An 18,133-nucleotide genomic window follows, 5' to 3' on the forward strand; every position below is an offset into this window, starting at 1 on the left:
ATTTGGCTTTGCGTTTGCCGTGGTTCTCAATCGTCTACTTTTATCTAGCGGAGTAGAGCTATCTGTGCTCCATCTTCTATTTATGCCTAAGCGCCTGCCACAGCTACGGTGGGAGGAATGATGTTTTGGAGTGATTGTCCGTCCCTCTGTTTTTTTCCTCTTCACGCAAACACCATCTCTTAGGAACGCCTGGAGGGAAATTCTTCAGATTTGCACAAACATCCCACTTGTACTCAGTGATGAGCTGATTATAGTTTAGTAGTTAAAGGTCACCGCGACATTACAAAACGTGTTTTTGGCTTGAATTCATACACTGATTATTACATATTTTCACATAAATATTGATAAATAAAATCATGATGTAATAACAAAATGCCCTAAACTACTTTTTTTGGTCATTTATGGTAGAATCAAATACTTTTTTTTTTCTTAAATTTCATAGCCCCAAATTATAATTCACCTGAAGGGGGCTTTATAGACCCTGATGAGAGCCTTCACCTCCCCAGAGGGAGCCAGACCGCCGCGGTAAGTCTCAAAAATGTATGTGGAGGTACTGAAGGGGTAAAAGTACTCAGTTATCTCTGCGGCAAGCCAGCGACCCAGGTTCAATCTCCAGATATGTCTTATACTCTTAACTACAGAGTTCACCGCCGGCCATGAAGTTGGAAGCGTTGGTATGAGTCAGAGAGTGAGAACACACACCCTGGCAGGGGATCTGCTCTCTCCAAAGCCCACGACAGTCCATACTGGAACACCTCAACAACTGTTAGACGGACTGATGCAAAATCTGTATTCCCCTGACATTTGTAGTGGTCCACTCAGTGATTTTGAGAAAAAAATCTAGCAATTATTTGATGGAGTTTCAACATAGCTGCTGTGGTCACGACGGCACCACGGTGGAGCAGTGGTCAGCACTGTCACCTCAAAGCAAGAAGGTTACAGGTTCGAGCCCCGGCTCAAGAACAGGGTCTTTCTGTGTGAGTCTGCATGTTCTCCCTGTTCCTGCGTGGGTTCTCTCCACTACCTCCAACAGTCCAAAGACATCAAGAGGGGACCAGGTTAATCCAGACTCTGAATTGACTGTAGGTGTGACTGTGAGAGCCAGTGGTTGTCTGTCTCTATGTGTTGGCCCTGTGATGGACTGGTGACCTGTCCAGGGTGAACCCCGCCTCTCGCCTGAAGGGTGCTGGGATAGGCTCCAACCCCCCAACATCCTTAACAGGATAGGAGGTAGAAAATTGATGGATGGATGCTGTGGTCACATAAGGAATACATACAATGTAAGATATTTGTATATTCTTAGATTACACAGCCTTTGGTCAGCAGCATTATGTTGTCATCTTGTTACATTATTGTTAATGTAACATCTCAGGAATTTTGGAGGAAATCTGTCTCAAAAGTCCACTGGGATTCAAGGATGAGCAAAAGATGAAGGACGTCAAAGGTGAAAGGTCACTGTATCCTCTTACATCCCGATCTCCGACCCAGTATCTCAGGATCACCTCGGGGGAATTTCCTCAAATTTGGCATGACTCTCAACTGGGATTTGAAGGTGAACTGAAGGGTTTTTGATGGGTCAAAGGTCAAGGCCGCTGTGACAGGCACACAACAAAGTAGCAGCGACATCCAATGCTGTATTTCTGCCTGAGCACAGATCGCTGTTGCATCCCTCCTCCCCCTGCTCTGTTTCACGGAGCGCATTTCCTTGAGCAGAATGAAAACGTCACAGCAGAATATAAAAGGACAAAGATACAAAGAACTGTTGAAACCACACACACACACACACACGTCGCCATTGTAACCTCTTCATCTTCTCTCCACTTTTTTTTTTTTTTTTTTTTTGTGGAGGCATTTTGCACATCGCCCTCCCCATCCTCTCCCTCCCCTACTGGTCTTTTATTATGAAGGGAGGTGACTCCAGAAGTCCAGACAAGCACTGGTGCTGGCCCAGCCTCATATTTGATGGGGATCCAGCTCTCTGCCGAAGGCTCTGGATGAATCTGCCAAGCCCACAGCTGTTCCCCTCCACCCCTCCCTCATTTCCCTCCTCTATCTCTGTCTGCCCCTTCTCCTCCCCTTCCTCTCCTCTGCTAATGAGACACAGTAAGCAAATTAAAAGTATTGATCGGCGCTTTTTTTTTTTTTTTAAACCCAACGCTTTTTTCCCTTCTCTTCTCTCATCACATTTCTAAAGACATACACTCAAGGGAGTCTCATCTGAAATGATTCTCTGGCTGAATTAAGAATCCACCAACCTCCTTCTCCCTTTCTGCCAAGCCTCTCTCTCTCTCTCTCTCTCTCTCTCTCTCCCTCTCCCCCTCTCACCCATCGATAATACTCCCTCTCACTCTCTCTTTCTCTCTGTCGTCTCTTCACAGCCACAACACCAAGACAACATCGTGGCTGGACCCGAGGCTAGCCAAGAAGGCGAAGCCACCCGAGGAATGCAAAGAGGATGGTGAGTGCTGAGCCTCGCTCTTCTTTTTTTACCTCTCCGTCCGAGTTTTTGCGCTTCTTTTTCATTCATTTTAATTACGCAACTTGCCCACAGTATTAATTTTAGATTTAAAACCTTGCTGAGATGCAAAGTGAGATGATTTCATTCAAGACTCGGTTCACCGAGGGGACTTTTTTTTTTTTTTTGCGTACTTGAATAGATTTTTTTTTTTTTTTTTTACTTTTTCGTGTCAACCCCGGCAGCTGTGGATAGGAAGCTCTGTAATTTGTGTACTTAAAGCCAAAGTCTAGAGAGACTGGAGGTTACAAAGACTTCTTTATTCTCAACTGAGAAAGATGCGGTGTGTCCTCCACCCGCCCACACACAAGACAAACACCCACCAAAGAGAGCGGAGACGGATGAGTGTCAAGGCAAGCGTTTGTGGACGAGCGAACGTACAGTGTGTGTGTCATCCATCTCTCTCAATCCTTTCCCTCATTCATCTTTTCTTTATCGATGCAACCAAGAAGCGATTTACCAGTTGAATTATAGACAAGAGGGTTGGGGGTTTTTTTGTTGTTTTTTTGGGTGGGTTTTTGGAGTGTGTGTCTACGTGTGAGGTTGACGGAGAGTGTTTGTGAGTTTATCCAAATATGAATTTAGCGCTCCGACAAACAGAGAGAAAGAGAATATTCTTGGGTCCAATTGGGCTTTCAAATTGTTCTCCGTTATCTGCCATGTGTGTGGAACATTGTTCTTAGCAGGGCTGAGGTTCATTTTTGTTTTTATTAATGACTACTAGAGCCAAGGTGAAGCCTTCAGACTCATTATTTTCTCCAATCAACAGGGAAGAGAGCAGAAATTCAGTTGCCCAAACTAATCACTGGAGGGCTGCAGAACTATTGGCTGGGTTGCGCTGATATTTGGTGACATCATTTGAGGTCTCCCCACTTGAGGTGGTCGCCTCTCTTTGGTGTTTTAGTGAATGGAATGGTTTGATGCATTGGGTGCAGGTGACAGTTTTATCCAGCAGTTCAAAATCTGCTTGTTGGGCCCGACTTTGACCTCGCCAGCAGGTTTTGGAGCTCAAGGTCAGAGCGTGGAAAAAAAAAGTTACAGCATGGAACTTGTTGCCACGGAGGTCATGTGACTCCCTCTTAGTTGCAGTTAGGTCCATCTCGCGTCCAACACATCCCAGGTATCTAGAGGGCTGAACACCTGGACCAGGTTAACAACGGGCCTCAGCTGTGAGCCAATCAGAAATGCTGTCTCTCTAGGTGCATCGGCAACGCGGGCCAGTGGCGTCGTGTCTGCAGGCTGTAAGTTTTGAACAGCTGGACTCAACTTTTGTTGGTGTCTCACTGCACATAAAAACAAAAACAAAACCTTGGATTGCTTGTCTTTCATATTTCACGTCACAATTTTTTTTTTTTTTTTTTTTTTTTTTAAGGATACATTTGAAACTGCCTGAAGATCACGTCACGTGTATCACTTCCTGATTCTTTTCTGGAGCCATCAAGCTGCGTCGTATGGTTTTAGCCGAATCATATTCTCGCTCCAAAGCTCTTCAAGGCAGGTTTCCGCTCGCGTATTCGTGTCTGTTGTAACACATGGCCCGGTTTGACAGGATATGAAGTGCCAGAATCCCCGTGCCGATATCTGAGCTGGAAAAAACAGATGTTAAAACGTGAATTTGTAGTTTTGACTCGGGCTACGCGGAGTGAAGGACGGAGCAAAACGTGTGTGTGGTGGCATTAAACATGAGGACTGCTTCCACTGTACCTGTTTTACTCCTCACCCAGAATCAGCAACCCTGTCTGGGTTTCACACAAACAACCCAACCCCCCACTCCACCCCCCCCCCCCCTTTTTAGTCACCGCAATTCTCCTCACAGTTCTTAAAGTCTGGAGGGGAGCGATCTTTAAGATGATGAACTGATATACAAACAAAGGCGATAGCAGCTGTGAGAATTAGTCAGAATGTGGTTGTGCTTTTTATCTCCGGCACTTCAAATCTTATTTATCCATCAAGGACGTTCCTCAGGAGTCGATGTGCTAATGTGAGGATTGTTATTGATCCTGTCGGGCCATTCATCCAGATAGTCTGAGCTGAAGGCAGCCCGCTGCAACGTGGTGTCTGTGAGCCTGCTCTCCGTCTGCCTCGTTTCGGCAAATTCTACAGCGCCGACCAGTTCCAGGGTTCAGTATCGATCCCAAAATTTAATAGATTCTTAATCAAACTTCTTTTTTTTAAGTTCTCCTGATTTCATTAAAGGATCAGGGCAAACTTTTGGCTTCTTCTTTTTCTCACAGAAATGTCAAACTTTCATGAGATAGATCGCACCTGTCTGTGACTGTCTGTCTACGCCGTTGCTCTAAACCTTCTCCTTTCATTCTCTCTTTCATTCTCTCCTCCGTCGAGCCTGGTTGGCTCAGCGTCTCTGTTGGCCGCTGTCACCCATGTCCTCACTCACGGGGGGAATTGTTGGCTCTAATTAACTTGAATGAAATTAAAGAGTGTGATTCTAAATTTAATCTATTCTGAAAGCGTCCTGAGATAACTTTTGTCACGTTTTGGCTTTATTATTTAAACTGATGTGACTGAATGACGAAACTGAACCAGAGGACATCTGAGGAACGCATACTCTATCATCTAGAGGCGATATGATGTCATCGGCTCTGGATCCAGTCCAAAATCGAATCGATAGTCCCTCAAACCACTTCTATCATCCCACCAAAACTAATCAAAATCCATCCACTAGTTTTCCTCCTCGCAGACCGAAACAACGTTGGTGGTGACAGTACCTTCTTGGTGGGGTGTCAAGACTCTGAAGGCTTCAACAATCCTCAGGTTTGTGTGTTGGTGTGTGAAAGCAGTCGTATGAGAGGTGTCCTTTCTGCTCTGAATGCTAACAGCTTGGTAGCACCAGCCACCCTTGAGAGCTGAGCTCAGTGAGGGAGAGAAAAGCAACCTCTGTAAATTTGCTATTGATTAGGAGAAAAGGTAAACGTGTGTGTGTGTGTGTGTGTGTGTGAGAGAGAGAGAGTGAGCGAGTGTGCGAAACGTGTGGCTGTGTTTGGATGTTAGCCATGCCCTGATAAGCGCTAACAGGATCGCAGGGTGGTGTGAGCTGTGACGGGACAACAAGCCGAGAGGAGAACACCAGTATTAACCGCCTGCTTTCAGAGGGGAAGGATACACACACGTGAACACACACACACACACACACACACACACACACACACACACACACACACAGGAAAGACAAGGTGTGGAGGAAGTACTTTGACTATTTATTGATAAGCAGATCTAAAGAACTCTACATGGACATGGGCTCAAGAAATTTGGAATTCTTCAACAATATGAATATACTTTGATTTGGTCACTTTAATATATACTTTTAAAAACTGCAACGTCATGTTGTGTGTCTCTGCTATAATGAGGTATTCATAATTTAAAATAAACACTGCAAACAATTTTTTTTTAATATACACAGTTCTTTGTAGTTTTTGCCAAGTGTGCGCCTGGAGGAGTTCCTAAACACACATAGAGGAAACAGCCAGACCAGGTTCATAAAAATAGAGATGTGCAGCTGGTAACTAATAATCTCAAGACAGGAAGTATTTAGGAAGTGCAGGTTGAAACCAAGAAGATAAAGCATCAATAACTAGGAGAAATAAAGCTCAAATATTGTCGTTTCTGAAGATGTAAGCTACATTTTCAGAGTTCATCTTCCTGCCTATGTCTTCGGGTGGTTTAATCCTTAATCCAATGAATTATACTCCATAAATTTTGATCATTTTACACATTTGTTTGGAAAGTATTACAAGAACATATCTTCTTCTGAAATTGGATTTGAGAACGAGCAACAACAACAACAAAAAAGTAATCCTCTTGTAAGGTACCTTGAGTGCAGTATTAGAGTAAATATTTTCACCGCTGTTAAAGACAACTTGTTCTCTTTTATCTTTAAATCCAGTTGCGACACATACAACCGGATTCTGTCAAAAATATGCAGGGAAATGTGTGTTCGGTTTAGCGCACTCATTCCTGCGTGTTCAAAGGAGCGTCTGCACCAGTGAAGAATGTATTTGACATCACACGCGCCTTGTAGTTACATAACTCGCTTGATATTTCTGTCTCCCACAGCCTCCATGTTTCTCACCTCCTCCCTCCTCTCCCTCTACATCCGTCTTTGTCCCTCTTCCTCTTTTCCCTTCCACCTGTCTCCTTTGTTTCGGCGGAGATAAAACAGAACGAGGAAAGGCTCCGTATCCAACCTGTTAGCTTTAATTCTCCCCCATTTTCACACTCTCAAAGTTTGTAGTGAGGTTTTGTTTTTCCCCTGTCCTGCCAAATATTTTGTTGGCTGAGAAAAGTGAAAGCCAAGCAGGTTGCTGTTCTCTCACTTGATTCTTTACTTATTCAGGTGTGTGAAACCCCCACCCCGGCCCTTAGGTGAAGCAAAGCAGACAGCAGTCTTCAGATGTTGTGTCCTACCAGGAAAACTTTCCCTCTTACATTCAAATCTAAAAAGCTGTGCGTGCAAAAGTTTCTGTTTTATCATTGCTTGCCCTCAGACAAGCCACACCCACAAACTGCCATAAAAGGACGTTGACACACCCCTTTAATCGCTGTGTTCCAATCATTATTTAAACACAAGGACAAACACGGCAAGCAAGGGAAAAAATGCTGGCGTTCATAAACACACAAACCGTATTCTGATTATGGTTGGTGTTCTGGTTCTAGGAGTTTCCAAATATGGTTTTAATATGCGCTCCATTGATGTATTTATTTATCTGTATTTCAACCCAATCTATGACCTCTCCCTCCTCTTAGCCAAGTGTTTTTCATGTCTAAACCAAACCTGCATCGTCACATCGATCTTAAAGTATCAGCTTTTCCGCTAAGGATTCAAGGAATTTCCTGCTATTCCCGTTTGCTGAATATTCGTTGAATTATGCAACAGCAACAACAGAAAAAACTGATAATGACACTAAGAACACCAAGTAGACTGAAAAAGCCAGCAGTTTTAACTTTCGTGTCATTTTCTGCCGCGTCTCCTTCAACCTGCCGCTGAGAACAGATGATCCACACTGGTGTCACTTTCCTCCACGACCAAATCGTCATTTCTGTGTTGTTTCCGTGCGTAAACTGGACAGTGAAACGCAGCGAGGGATTAACTTTGACGGTGCTCAGGTTTGAAGGATTTTAATTGTGTTGGAGTGCTCCTCTTGTCTGGCGTGCTTTGTGTGCATGGGTGCGTGTGTGTGTATGTGTGTGTGCGTGCGCTCGCGCGTGTGTGCGTCCGTCCCAGTAGACGGCCCACACACGCAAACACACAGCATCAAACCTCAACGTGTAATTACATTCTAGTCATGTGAGGAGCTTCGGGGGCCAAGACAAAGTTATTATCATCTCTCACAGGCGAGAGCAGGGCTTACACTTCCTACTTGTTTTCCCTCTCCAAGGGAAATCTGTGCTCTTCTTTTTTTATTATTATTTTAGTTTGAAAGCAACTTGCCGTGTGTGTGTGTGTGTGTGTGTGTGTGTGTTCATACAATACTTAATCACTTATGTCCAGATGGAAGCTACAAGGCAAAGCCTCGTGTCTCCTGTTCACTGTCCACCCTTTCTGTCGGCTCAGTGGGAGTCAGAGATGGATTTCCTGATTTATTTTTTGTTGTTGTTGTGAGTTTTAGAAAGTTTTGGTTGATTTTATTTAATGTGGGTTTTTGTTGTTGTTGTTGTTGTTGTTTTAGGGGACACTAAGGGCCAGATTTACCAGAGCTCCTACATCTGTTTTTTGGGCAGATGTGATGAATTCTGCCCCAAAGACGTATGCTGTGTTTATCAATCAGGCGTAGCAAGCTGGCACACAGTTTGTGCGACTGTCAGCAAGTTGCATCTCTCTCTCTCTCTCTCTCTCTCTCTCTCTCTCTCTCTCTCTCTCTCTCTCTCCCCCCCCCCCCCTTGTTGCATATGCATTCAAAGGAGGATTGCAGGAATAATAGGAGGAGACATGCTAGCCGAGGTTTGAATATGTTTTCCACGAAATTTGGCCAATTTTCAGGGGAACACGGAGACGAGGCTTGGAAGAACCGAGCACCACGTAGCCCACAGGAGGTTTCAAAAAAAACCAACCCTGTCTGAATTTGTGTCTTCTAGAATAGACTAGAAAATGAGTGACTCTGATTCCTCCCCGCTCTTGGTCTTGTCATCATTTGAGTCTAACTTCAAGCAAATCTCAATTCTCCAGCTTTATTGTTGATTAAAGCATGATTAGCAAGAATGATTTAATGATTTTTTTTTTTTTCATTGATTGGTGCCTTTTTTCAAATCCAGAAGCTTCAGCATCACCAGACTGAATGATTTTTCAGTCTATTTCAGAAACTTATGATCACTTCTGGGCTAAAAAAAATATAGCATTTGGACTGAAAATAAATAAATAGCGTTGGGTGGACAAACTACGTAGTCACAGATACTGTATATTCATGAGACATTTGAGTGTCCTTTTAAATCGGCCCCATTTTTGATTAACTTTCCTGTGAGGCTGCAGGTCACACGACATGGATGCTTTTGAAATATAAGCTAATTTTTCACATCAGTATTCATATCAAATATCGTTTTTTTCTGTAGTTTTAGTCCTGCACGCAATATCTGGGACTGATTTGGAGTTCCTGTCTTTCTTTTGACGCACACTTCTCAAGCAATGTGTATTTCGACAAGCCCAGGACTCCCCCGCAGTGAACTTGGCTACCCCTAATACAAAAGTCTAGTTCCGCTGCTGTCATTGGGAGAGATTATCCACCTCTCGTCCAACTTAACCAACTAGTTTTACTGACTGAAGTAGACCACCTCATGCTGTTTCTTTATTATCGCTCACGAGAGCTCTAAACCAATGATATCTGAGATGAACTGTAAAAATTGGCTGCAACAAAACTTTCCTTTCTTCTATTATTGCATTCAAGTGAGTATGCAGCGACATTAATCTTACTATTACCAACTCTATGGCAGGCTCTCCTCTGGCTCTCCTCTAGTTCTGGAGGCTTAAATATATTTTATGCGTCTTCAATTTACCCTATCATGTCACTTAATCTCCTTGTTGTTCCCCATGAATGGGTTTATTGCGTCGTTATGTATTAATACTAAGATAGTAAAGATTGTAATAGTGCTGCTGAGCCAGGTGTAATCCAGGAGCTGGCTGCGTAATGAGCTGCTCTCTCCGTAAATCAGATCCTGAACTCTGCAGCCGCAAACTCAATAAGGAGCAGATTTTCACGACCGTTTTCCTTGCTAATCTGGCCCTGCGTAAACACTCGGTGCAGCAGTCCTACAGGTGAGTTATTACAAGAGGAGGAACGCAGCGCCCTCCTTCACCTTGAGACTCCTGCAGCAGTCGCTAGCCGGGTAACGGGGAGGGGCAGGCGTCTGATTGATGGGTGTATTTTGAGAACATCCCCAGCAGAGCAGGCCTGCGGCGTGGAGATTGGAAGGAGCATTCCGAAGGCTCCGTGTGGCAGGTGTATGTGTGACGTATGTTTGCTCAGTGTGCTGTCAGGATGAGGGTGTATATATCCGCTGAAATGTACTTTTAACTGCAGGAAACTGATAGACCCAGAGCTGGGCCATAAATCAATATGATGCTGTGATATTGAATTCAGTATTATTGGGGATTTTTTTTTTTTTTTACAACAAGCTATCATCTCGAGATTTGCAACAGTTTTATTGAGCTGCATAAAATAAGAGCAGACACAAGAATGAAAGCCTTAATCAAAGGCAAATCATTGTAAAACCGAGTGTTCTTTGTGCACAAATTGAATCAAGTCTCAAACCAACAAAATTAAACTTGATTATAGATTGGCTAAAGAATGAGTCCTAAAACCCAGGAATGAATTAGCGTTGTTTTTTGGGGGGGGGGGGGGGTGTTCTGAATGGGTTATTGATTTAATGCTTTAAATCAGTTCTGTGGTTAACACAAGCTTAAGATGTTTTCAGGTTTTCGTTCTTCAACCTAAATTCATCTGTAAATACAATTTTACAGCGAGGAGGTTGATACCAAGTGGCTAAACAAGAGCGCGGAGGGTGCACAAGTAGAAGACGAAGACACGCAAAGCTTGTCAATGTCATGTAAATGTTAGCTTTTACTGCTTGCGGTTGCATTTCCGCTTCATGAATCACACACATTGAACTTCCCTCTGGGATCAATAAAGTATCCGTCTATCTATCTACGAAAAGGATATTTGGGAGGATTATCATGCGGAACAGGGCTGCACGGTGGTGCAGTGGTCAGCACTGTGGCCTCACAGCAAGAAGGTTCCAAGTTCGAGTCCTGGCTCGGGTGCGGGATCTTTCTGTGTGGAGTCTCCATGTTCTCCCTGTTCCTGTGTGGGTTCTCTCTGGTACTCCGGCTTCCTCCCTCCGTCCAAAGACATCAAGAGGGGACGAGGCTGATTGATACTCTAAATTGACCGTAGGTGTGACTGTGAGTGTGAATGGTTGTTCGTCTCTGTGTGTTGGCCCTGCGATGGACTGGCGACATGTCCAGGGTGAACCCCGCCTCTCGCACGTAGATGCTGGGATAGGCTCCAGCCCCCCCGCGACCCTTACTAGTAAGGAATAAGTGGAAGACGACGATGGATCATGCGGAACAACACTTTTCATCGACGCAGAGTTTGTTTTCAACAATAATCCAAAATCAAGTGAAAGACAAACCCGGTAGCTTTAAAATGGTGGAACCCTCAGCGACGCTAACGTGACCAACACCACCTCTGCAGCATTGACCATACTGTACGTAATTTTACTCTCCCACCTCCCCTGGTACATCCCTGTCGGCCTGTTTGAACGCAGTATTATACAGTACAATCCTACATAGGAAGCTGACATCAAGCAATGACACATGAATAAGAATTCAGTCATTTCTTTGATACCATGAGCCAACGTGGACCCAGATTTCAGGCTTTTCTACATTTTCATTTCTGTTAGGGCTCTAATAAGTTAGAAAAAAATTGAAACAAATTGACCTTTACGTGTGTGTATGGGAAAAAAAAATGTAATCTCATCTACAAGAATTAGGAAGATTTTATGAAACAAACTACTTTACATAATTGTCCTATTTAACACGGAACAAAAGGGTCTTACAAAATAACTCTGTTTCTGCTGCGGTCCTGAACCCCGAGAAGGTTTTTGTTTTTGTTTTTTTAACATTTCAAATGGAAGTATTGTGCTCAGGCCAAATATAACAGAACTTTAAAGGCAAATGAGGAGAGTATAAGTGCCGGGTCACAGTTGGGTAATGCCTCCTCCTGTCCCTGGAATGTCTCGATAAGCTGCTGCCTTGTGAATTCACTTTTGTTCTATTATTTTTTGGAGGATTTTTTTTTTTTAGTTCTCATCTATTGTCTACCAGCGGTAGGACATGGATGCCGGTGGGATTTTTACAGAAGAGTTATTGTAAGGATATTCAGAGTTTTCATTATACAGGAGGAAAACAAGTGGTGGGGGAACAAAGAAGGCTCCAAGAGGTCGAAAAGTGCCTCGATTAATTGCTGTCAGAGTGGAGATGTTTTAAAGGATAGAAATGTATGATTTACCGTCACCTCTCCTGGTGCAACTGCAGTCGAACTCAATTCTAACCTACGCTTTTGTGTATTACACCTTTAGAATTAATTGGTCCCTATCAGGTAATATGTATCCCAGTCTGAGAAGTTGCCCTTAGAAAGTAATTGGAAAATGACAGACACACACACACACACACACACAAAAAAAACAACAAAACCTGTCAGCTGGTTTGATCTGTCAATCACCATTTGTTGACACGATAGAAAATTCTAACACTTCAAGGGAGCCACAAAACAAATACACATGATTTAAATATTATCAGCATTCATCAGATGAACAGACGTAGACGTGGAAGAGGAAGAAACCAGATGGTAGAAAAGTAAAAACGTTTGCTGTCCCATGGAGAAAAATCTTGGGTGTAGATTTTTGCTCTTCTTTCACCAAAGAAATACTGGCCAGCTCAGATGTACCTTGTGCTCTCGCCGCGTCTACTGTTCGAGTCAAAGCTTGATTCATAACTGTGCAGCACCTTAGCCTTGACCCCCCCGCCGTAGACCGGCTGCATTTGCTGCGCTGAAAATGCACCGTTCAGTTTCTTTGCCTACGTCCAACAACGGCGGATGAGACGGAGCAAAAGGTTTGGGGAGTTTGAGCTGATAACAACTGTTTGATTTACTGAAAGCAGGCATGGCACCTCAGACCAGAGGAGGAGACGCTGTGGAAACACACGTGAAGAGAAGTCCTTTAATGAGGTAGAACAGTCGTGGCTGTTGTGGTTTGTGTCGAGGTGTACGTCAGGCTACGTCGTAGGGGATATGGCGACGCGCACAGACACCTTAAGCTCGCCTCAGGTGTCAGTTTGATGCGCAACTTTAAGTCACGCTTGTTTTAAACAAACCACCTCGCTGCCATCACAGCTAAACCACGCCTTATCTCCTTAAACGACGCGTTCACGCTCACAGCTTGAACCCTTCCCATCCAGCAGGCCATTTTCTCATCTCGCCGGTTTTCTTTCACCACCTTTTTACCCCTCCAGAGGCCCAGATCCTCAAGCATCTAACGAGCACATCACGTCTCTTCCTGTCACTGTGACGGGCAGGATGGTGATTACCAGAACCAAACCTGCAAATATCGCCGCCGTTGATTGCAGACGGAGCTACTGAATTACAGGTTATACCAGAAATATTACAGTTGACCGTTAAGGTTCTCTGCAAATAGGATGTCTTCATAATTCTAGATGCATTTGGTTTCTGAGGAGTTTAATAAACGTGTTAAAGAGAAGAAGATAAACTCCCAGAAAGCATCGTCATAGTCGTCAATCGGGGGGCAAATTGAGGTTTCTTCTGCAACATTCCAGAGAAACAGTCGCTCTGCATCATCAGAAGGCACTGCAGTGTTTTTCGGAATACCAGGAAATGACGTAATCTTCCCATGGGAATTAAGGGAAATATACAGCAGGAAAAGGGGGTAATTAGCTGTATTTTGTTGGGGTAAATGGCATTTTTCACGTTTTTTTTTTTTTGCACTTCAGTGGATTTTTCATCGCACTAAGAGGGCGTGGCCTCAGAAGATTCCTCCGTGAAACACAGTTTGTATAAACTACCCTGAAACTTCTAGTTCATTCTTGTTAATTCCCATATATTTTCCAAATTCTTTTGCAAATAAAATATGTTTAAAAAAAAAAAATTCTGTGAATTTACCAGGAAATTTCCTCCTCTTTTCAAGCGGAGCACCTGGTAGGGTATCTCAGGATCACAAGTCCTTACTTTCCGTGTTCCAGAGTCCCTCAGATGGTTGATTTTGTCTCCGTGTTGGTTGCGAAAAACAAGACGGGGCATTTTTTTACGGCAACCTCTGCACTCGAATGTGTGCAGCGTTCAGGGGTGACGTGAAAAATGAAGCCTAGGAGGCTTGGGTTGAACAAGACTTTTTTTGGTGGCTTCAAAATGCTGCAGGTGCTGAAAATGATTCAATTCACTGCTTGGGTTGGGGTGGGGGGGGGGGGTATGGAAGAAAATAAAGAACGGAGAAAAGCACAGAGGAACTCCTGCTGAGGGCTACGCGGTTCACCGCCCTGTACCTCAGCTGAAATTAGAAACAGGAGAATAAAGAATGGATAACCTGTGAGCTCACCTCAAGAATGAACTACCCGTCTACTGCGTTAGAAAATGTGGATGACAGGATACTTAGGTGAAGAAGGCAAGAGAATGAAAAGGGAGGAGATTATTGAGTGCCGCTGGAGGATGTAGTGAGCGCCCCCACCACACCTGTGACTGCAGGATGGATGTCGTCGCCACTCTCTTCGGGGCTCCTACCTGAAAATTTCACACCAGCTTTCCTTCTTGGACGCATGCAGCCAGGCCGTGATAAGCAGCTCCATAAGGCACCTGCACACACTCGCTCCCTTTATGTTGCAGGGAGTTAATACTCCGTTGCATCCTGCTGACAGAGAGGTTATAGATGGCATTCAGTAGAGCCAGACAAAAGCAACGAGTCAATCCTCCTAAGTTCAGCATTTATCAGCGCAGCTTTGTGAGAGTAACAGCGTTTCTGTGTGTGTGTGTGTGGGGGGGGGGGGGGGTGCGAAAAGAAGAGCTTAGCCACTGTGCAACTTCAGCTGAACAAGGTAGAAGGGCTGTGGCCCCAAATAGATGGTAGCATAAGAGAAGAATCACGGAGGGTGTGTCTAATCCACTTGGAGTATTGAAAAGACGTATAAGGGGGTTTTTATTTTTGGAAATCCTTGGTGCTAATCAATTATTGGAAGTCTTAATAAATCATCTTTATGGAACCCTAAAACAGCAATGCTACATTTTGGTCGAGGAAGACTTTAATCCTATGTGGATGAAGGCTTGAGCGATACAACTAAAAGATCCGAGTACAGGACCTCTTTTACGACGCTTATCAAGAGAGCAATAGAGCGCACTTCCTTTTGAATTGAAGCAATTTAATATTGTCTTATTCAACTTCAGATGATTACACAGACTTACACAGTTTTATGGTTCTTCTCCAACTTTTTTTTTAAATCAGTCCACATCTTTAAGGAGCAAACTTATGGTTTTGTCCCGGCCGGTAAAATGAGTGTTTTGGTGCGATGTAATTAGAAATGGTTCGCTCTCAGTGTAGTCTTCCTTTTAACGTTTCCATTTATGAAATGTGCTACATACATGGAATTTGATTGGTGAACTTCAGCCAATGCGGTGCGTCCATTTGGAGGCAAAAACTGCAAGGCAGAATTTCCTTGGTGGAGATTCCAGGCCATCGGCTGACTTCGTTCAACCTTCCTGACGGTCATGTCCCAAACTTCTAGATCAGTTTATTCTTTGTGAATTAATGTGAGCAGTAGTGACATTACTTTTCTAATAAAGCAAACACGCACACACGCACACGCTGGGAGGCGGCTTGCGCGTTTAAACATTTATCACTGACATTTTGGTTTAGCTGAGAAATTTACAGTCTCAGAGAAGATGGTCTACGTGTTGACAACATAGCAGCTTGCAGGCGAATGTTGTTGTTGTAATACCACATTTGTGTGTGTGTGTGTGTGTGTGTGTGTGTGTGTGTGTGTGTGGTAGATCCAGTACTTTTCTAATAGAAATGACAAAAATCAGCATTCGTATTCCTACTCCCTCCTGCGGGTGGAGGCAGAGAGTTTCTCTGCTTTCTGCAGCTCCTCTTGCGGACGTTTTAACAGAAAAGCTTTGCGTTAGAAGTCTGCCGACATACACGGCACCCCTTTGATCTCCTGTGTGTGTGTGTGTGTGCGTGCGCGCATGCGCGTGAACATATGCAAAGTGATTGAAATGGTGTGCAGATAAAGCAACACAATGCGTGCTTGTGTGTGTGCTTGTGTGTGTGTGTGTGCGCGCACGCCCACGTTTGTGTGTAGCACCCGGTAAAGGTGAGAACATGAAACAGTCTCTTTCATATTTAATGAGTGGAGATGGGGCGAAGGAATGTTGCGGTGCTCACAGGAGGTATTCCCATGGGCTGTCAACCTGCTCGCAGCACTCTGTTATATCGCTCATCACCGCGCACGTGTGTGTGTGTGTGTGTGTGTGTGTGTGTGTGTGTGTGTGTTATGCATTTTAGTAAGGCAAAAATAGTGTGTTCCATTGAAATTTTAATAATTTGTTCGGAAGGGATAGGGCAGGAGTTCAACAGAGCACACACACACACACACACATACACACACACTCACTCAGTAGCATTGTTTTGATATTTCTCTTTCGAGTGGGAGGACTGAGAGGCATGAGCGCGTGCCTGCTATGCAGATTTATAAACTAGGCCAAGGAGTAATCTTATGCAATGACCATATAGAGTGTACTGTCGGGCTGTCTGAAGCAGCAGCCCAGCTCTCCACCGCGCGGCCCCAGGGGTCCCGCAGAGAGCCCCCAGGTGCTCAGCTTCTCCCTCCGGCTGCCTCTGTGTCTGATTAGGAAAACCTTCCCTCCATCACCTTCTCATCCTGATTAACTTTGCATTGTCACTAATCAAAGCCGGTCTGATTCAGCTCTGCTGCACTGGAACACACCGTCCCCAAACTACCCGCGTTGTCACTTCTCACACTCAGAGCCAGATGTTTGTTTGTTCCATTCCGGGGGGGGGGGGGGGGGGGTCTTGATATTTGATTTAATGGAAAACTGCTAAAAGTTGAGACGTACCTGACAAAGCAGGGACGTCAGGTTCTTCTCCACGTCGAGCGTCTCTGTTCTTTTTGACTAGTGCGTGCTCGTCATTTATGTGTTTTTGTTAAGTTGTAGACAATGTTTACCTGCCTTATCCACCCCGGCGCTGCTTTACAATACACCTCTCCTAAAAAAGCTGTCATAAATGCTTGTAAGCACATTATTACTGGCATTGAAAACACTTCATAAACCATTATCAGTTTTGTATAACTCATAACCTCCCATACATCGATGCAGGCTCACTATTTGGCAAAACTACTGCATTTTTCTCAATCTTGGTAGCAAGATCCTTAGGGGACCCTGAAACTAAATCCTTGTCAGTCTCTCTTATTAACCTTTTGTTTTTTTTAAACCTTGTCTTTAAAATGTAACAAGTACATATATTCATGTTAAAATGTCAGCCGGCAAAAGCCAAAAGCTTTGAGAAACGTCGTCAAAAGTCATGTAGTGCAATCGGTGTTTAGTTTCGATTGTTGTTCATCTGTACATGTCGTCCTCCAAATATCGTGACCATCACTCTGAAAAACAACACGCCAGCTAAATGGAGGGGATGAATGCAACATCAGTCCAGCGGAGTGTAAACGCAGAGCAGGAACACGGTGTCAACAGTGTTGCTGCGCTAATTGTCTTCTACTTGGCTGCAGGAGAGTTTACAGGATGAATGTTAAACTGATAAAGCCGCTTCATTTGAAACTATGCCAACATTATTTCAGGCTGCGCTAATTACAATTCCATGTAAATGCGGTCCTCCGTACTAATTGATTGTTAGGCCAGCGCAGGAACATTTACCATAAGATTCCTTCAGGGAATTACGTGATAAACAACCTGAGCGTACATCATCACCTCAGTTATTTATTTGATGGATTTCTGGCCAAATCTGTTCTCGTACGTCTCTGTTTGATTCTCATTTGTCCGTGCAAATGTCCTCCGCAGAAGGACAGGGAAAAAAATGATTGAGATTTCCGATCAATTTAAGATGTAAAAAAATAAATAAAGATTAAATGCATGTGATCAAACCCTCTCTCTCTCTCTCTCTCTGCTCCTCTTTACTCATTTTTAATGCAATTTCATCACTTGTCTTGTTTCTCCTCAGGTTTTCACATCTTATTTCCTCTTCCTCACTCACTTGGCAAATCCAGACTTCCACTCCTGTTCTCTTCTCACCAGTTCTCCTCTTCTGTCCTCCTGGCTCCTCATCATCGTTCTTCTCTCTCCCCTTTACTCCAATCTGTCACCGGGAACTGGGAAAAACGGAGAGAATGGAGCTCGCTCCAAAACCATCTCACATACTCACATAAATTGCAAAAGCAAATTTGGGAGCTCCTTCTAGACATGTCATCGTGAGCTGAGTTCCGTCAGGGAACTCTGAGGGAAGAGGAGAGGGCAGCTTTGAGGATCCTGTCAAAAATGACTGACAACTGTCAGGCATTTGAAGGAAAATCTGCTT

At 44.0% G+C, this 18,133-nt stretch overlaps 1 protein-coding gene across 8 annotated transcripts in view; it reads left to right on the forward strand.

The window, feature by feature from the left end:
* The window catches only part of magi2a (membrane associated guanylate kinase, WW and PDZ domain containing 2a), a 224,849-nt gene that overhangs the window by 152,713 nt on the left and 54,003 nt on the right, over positions 1-18,133 (forward strand). For all 8 annotated transcript variants that reach the window (XM_086201886.1, XM_086201889.1, XM_086201885.1 and 5 more), the window contains exon 6: positions 2,379-2,458. In XM_086201886.1, the coding sequence (XP_086058012.1) occupies positions 2,379-2,458 (80 nt within the window). The remainder of the gene's footprint in view (positions 1-2,378; positions 2,459-18,133) is intronic.

The sequence above is a fragment of the Aulostomus chinensis genome, chromosome 4 (assembly GCF_037954235.1).
Source record: "Aulostomus chinensis isolate RoL2024-O1b breed Wild chromosome 4, RoL_Achi_v1.0, whole genome shotgun sequence".
NCBI classification, from domain to species: domain Eukaryota; kingdom Metazoa; phylum Chordata; class Actinopteri; order Syngnathiformes; family Aulostomidae; genus Aulostomus; species Aulostomus chinensis.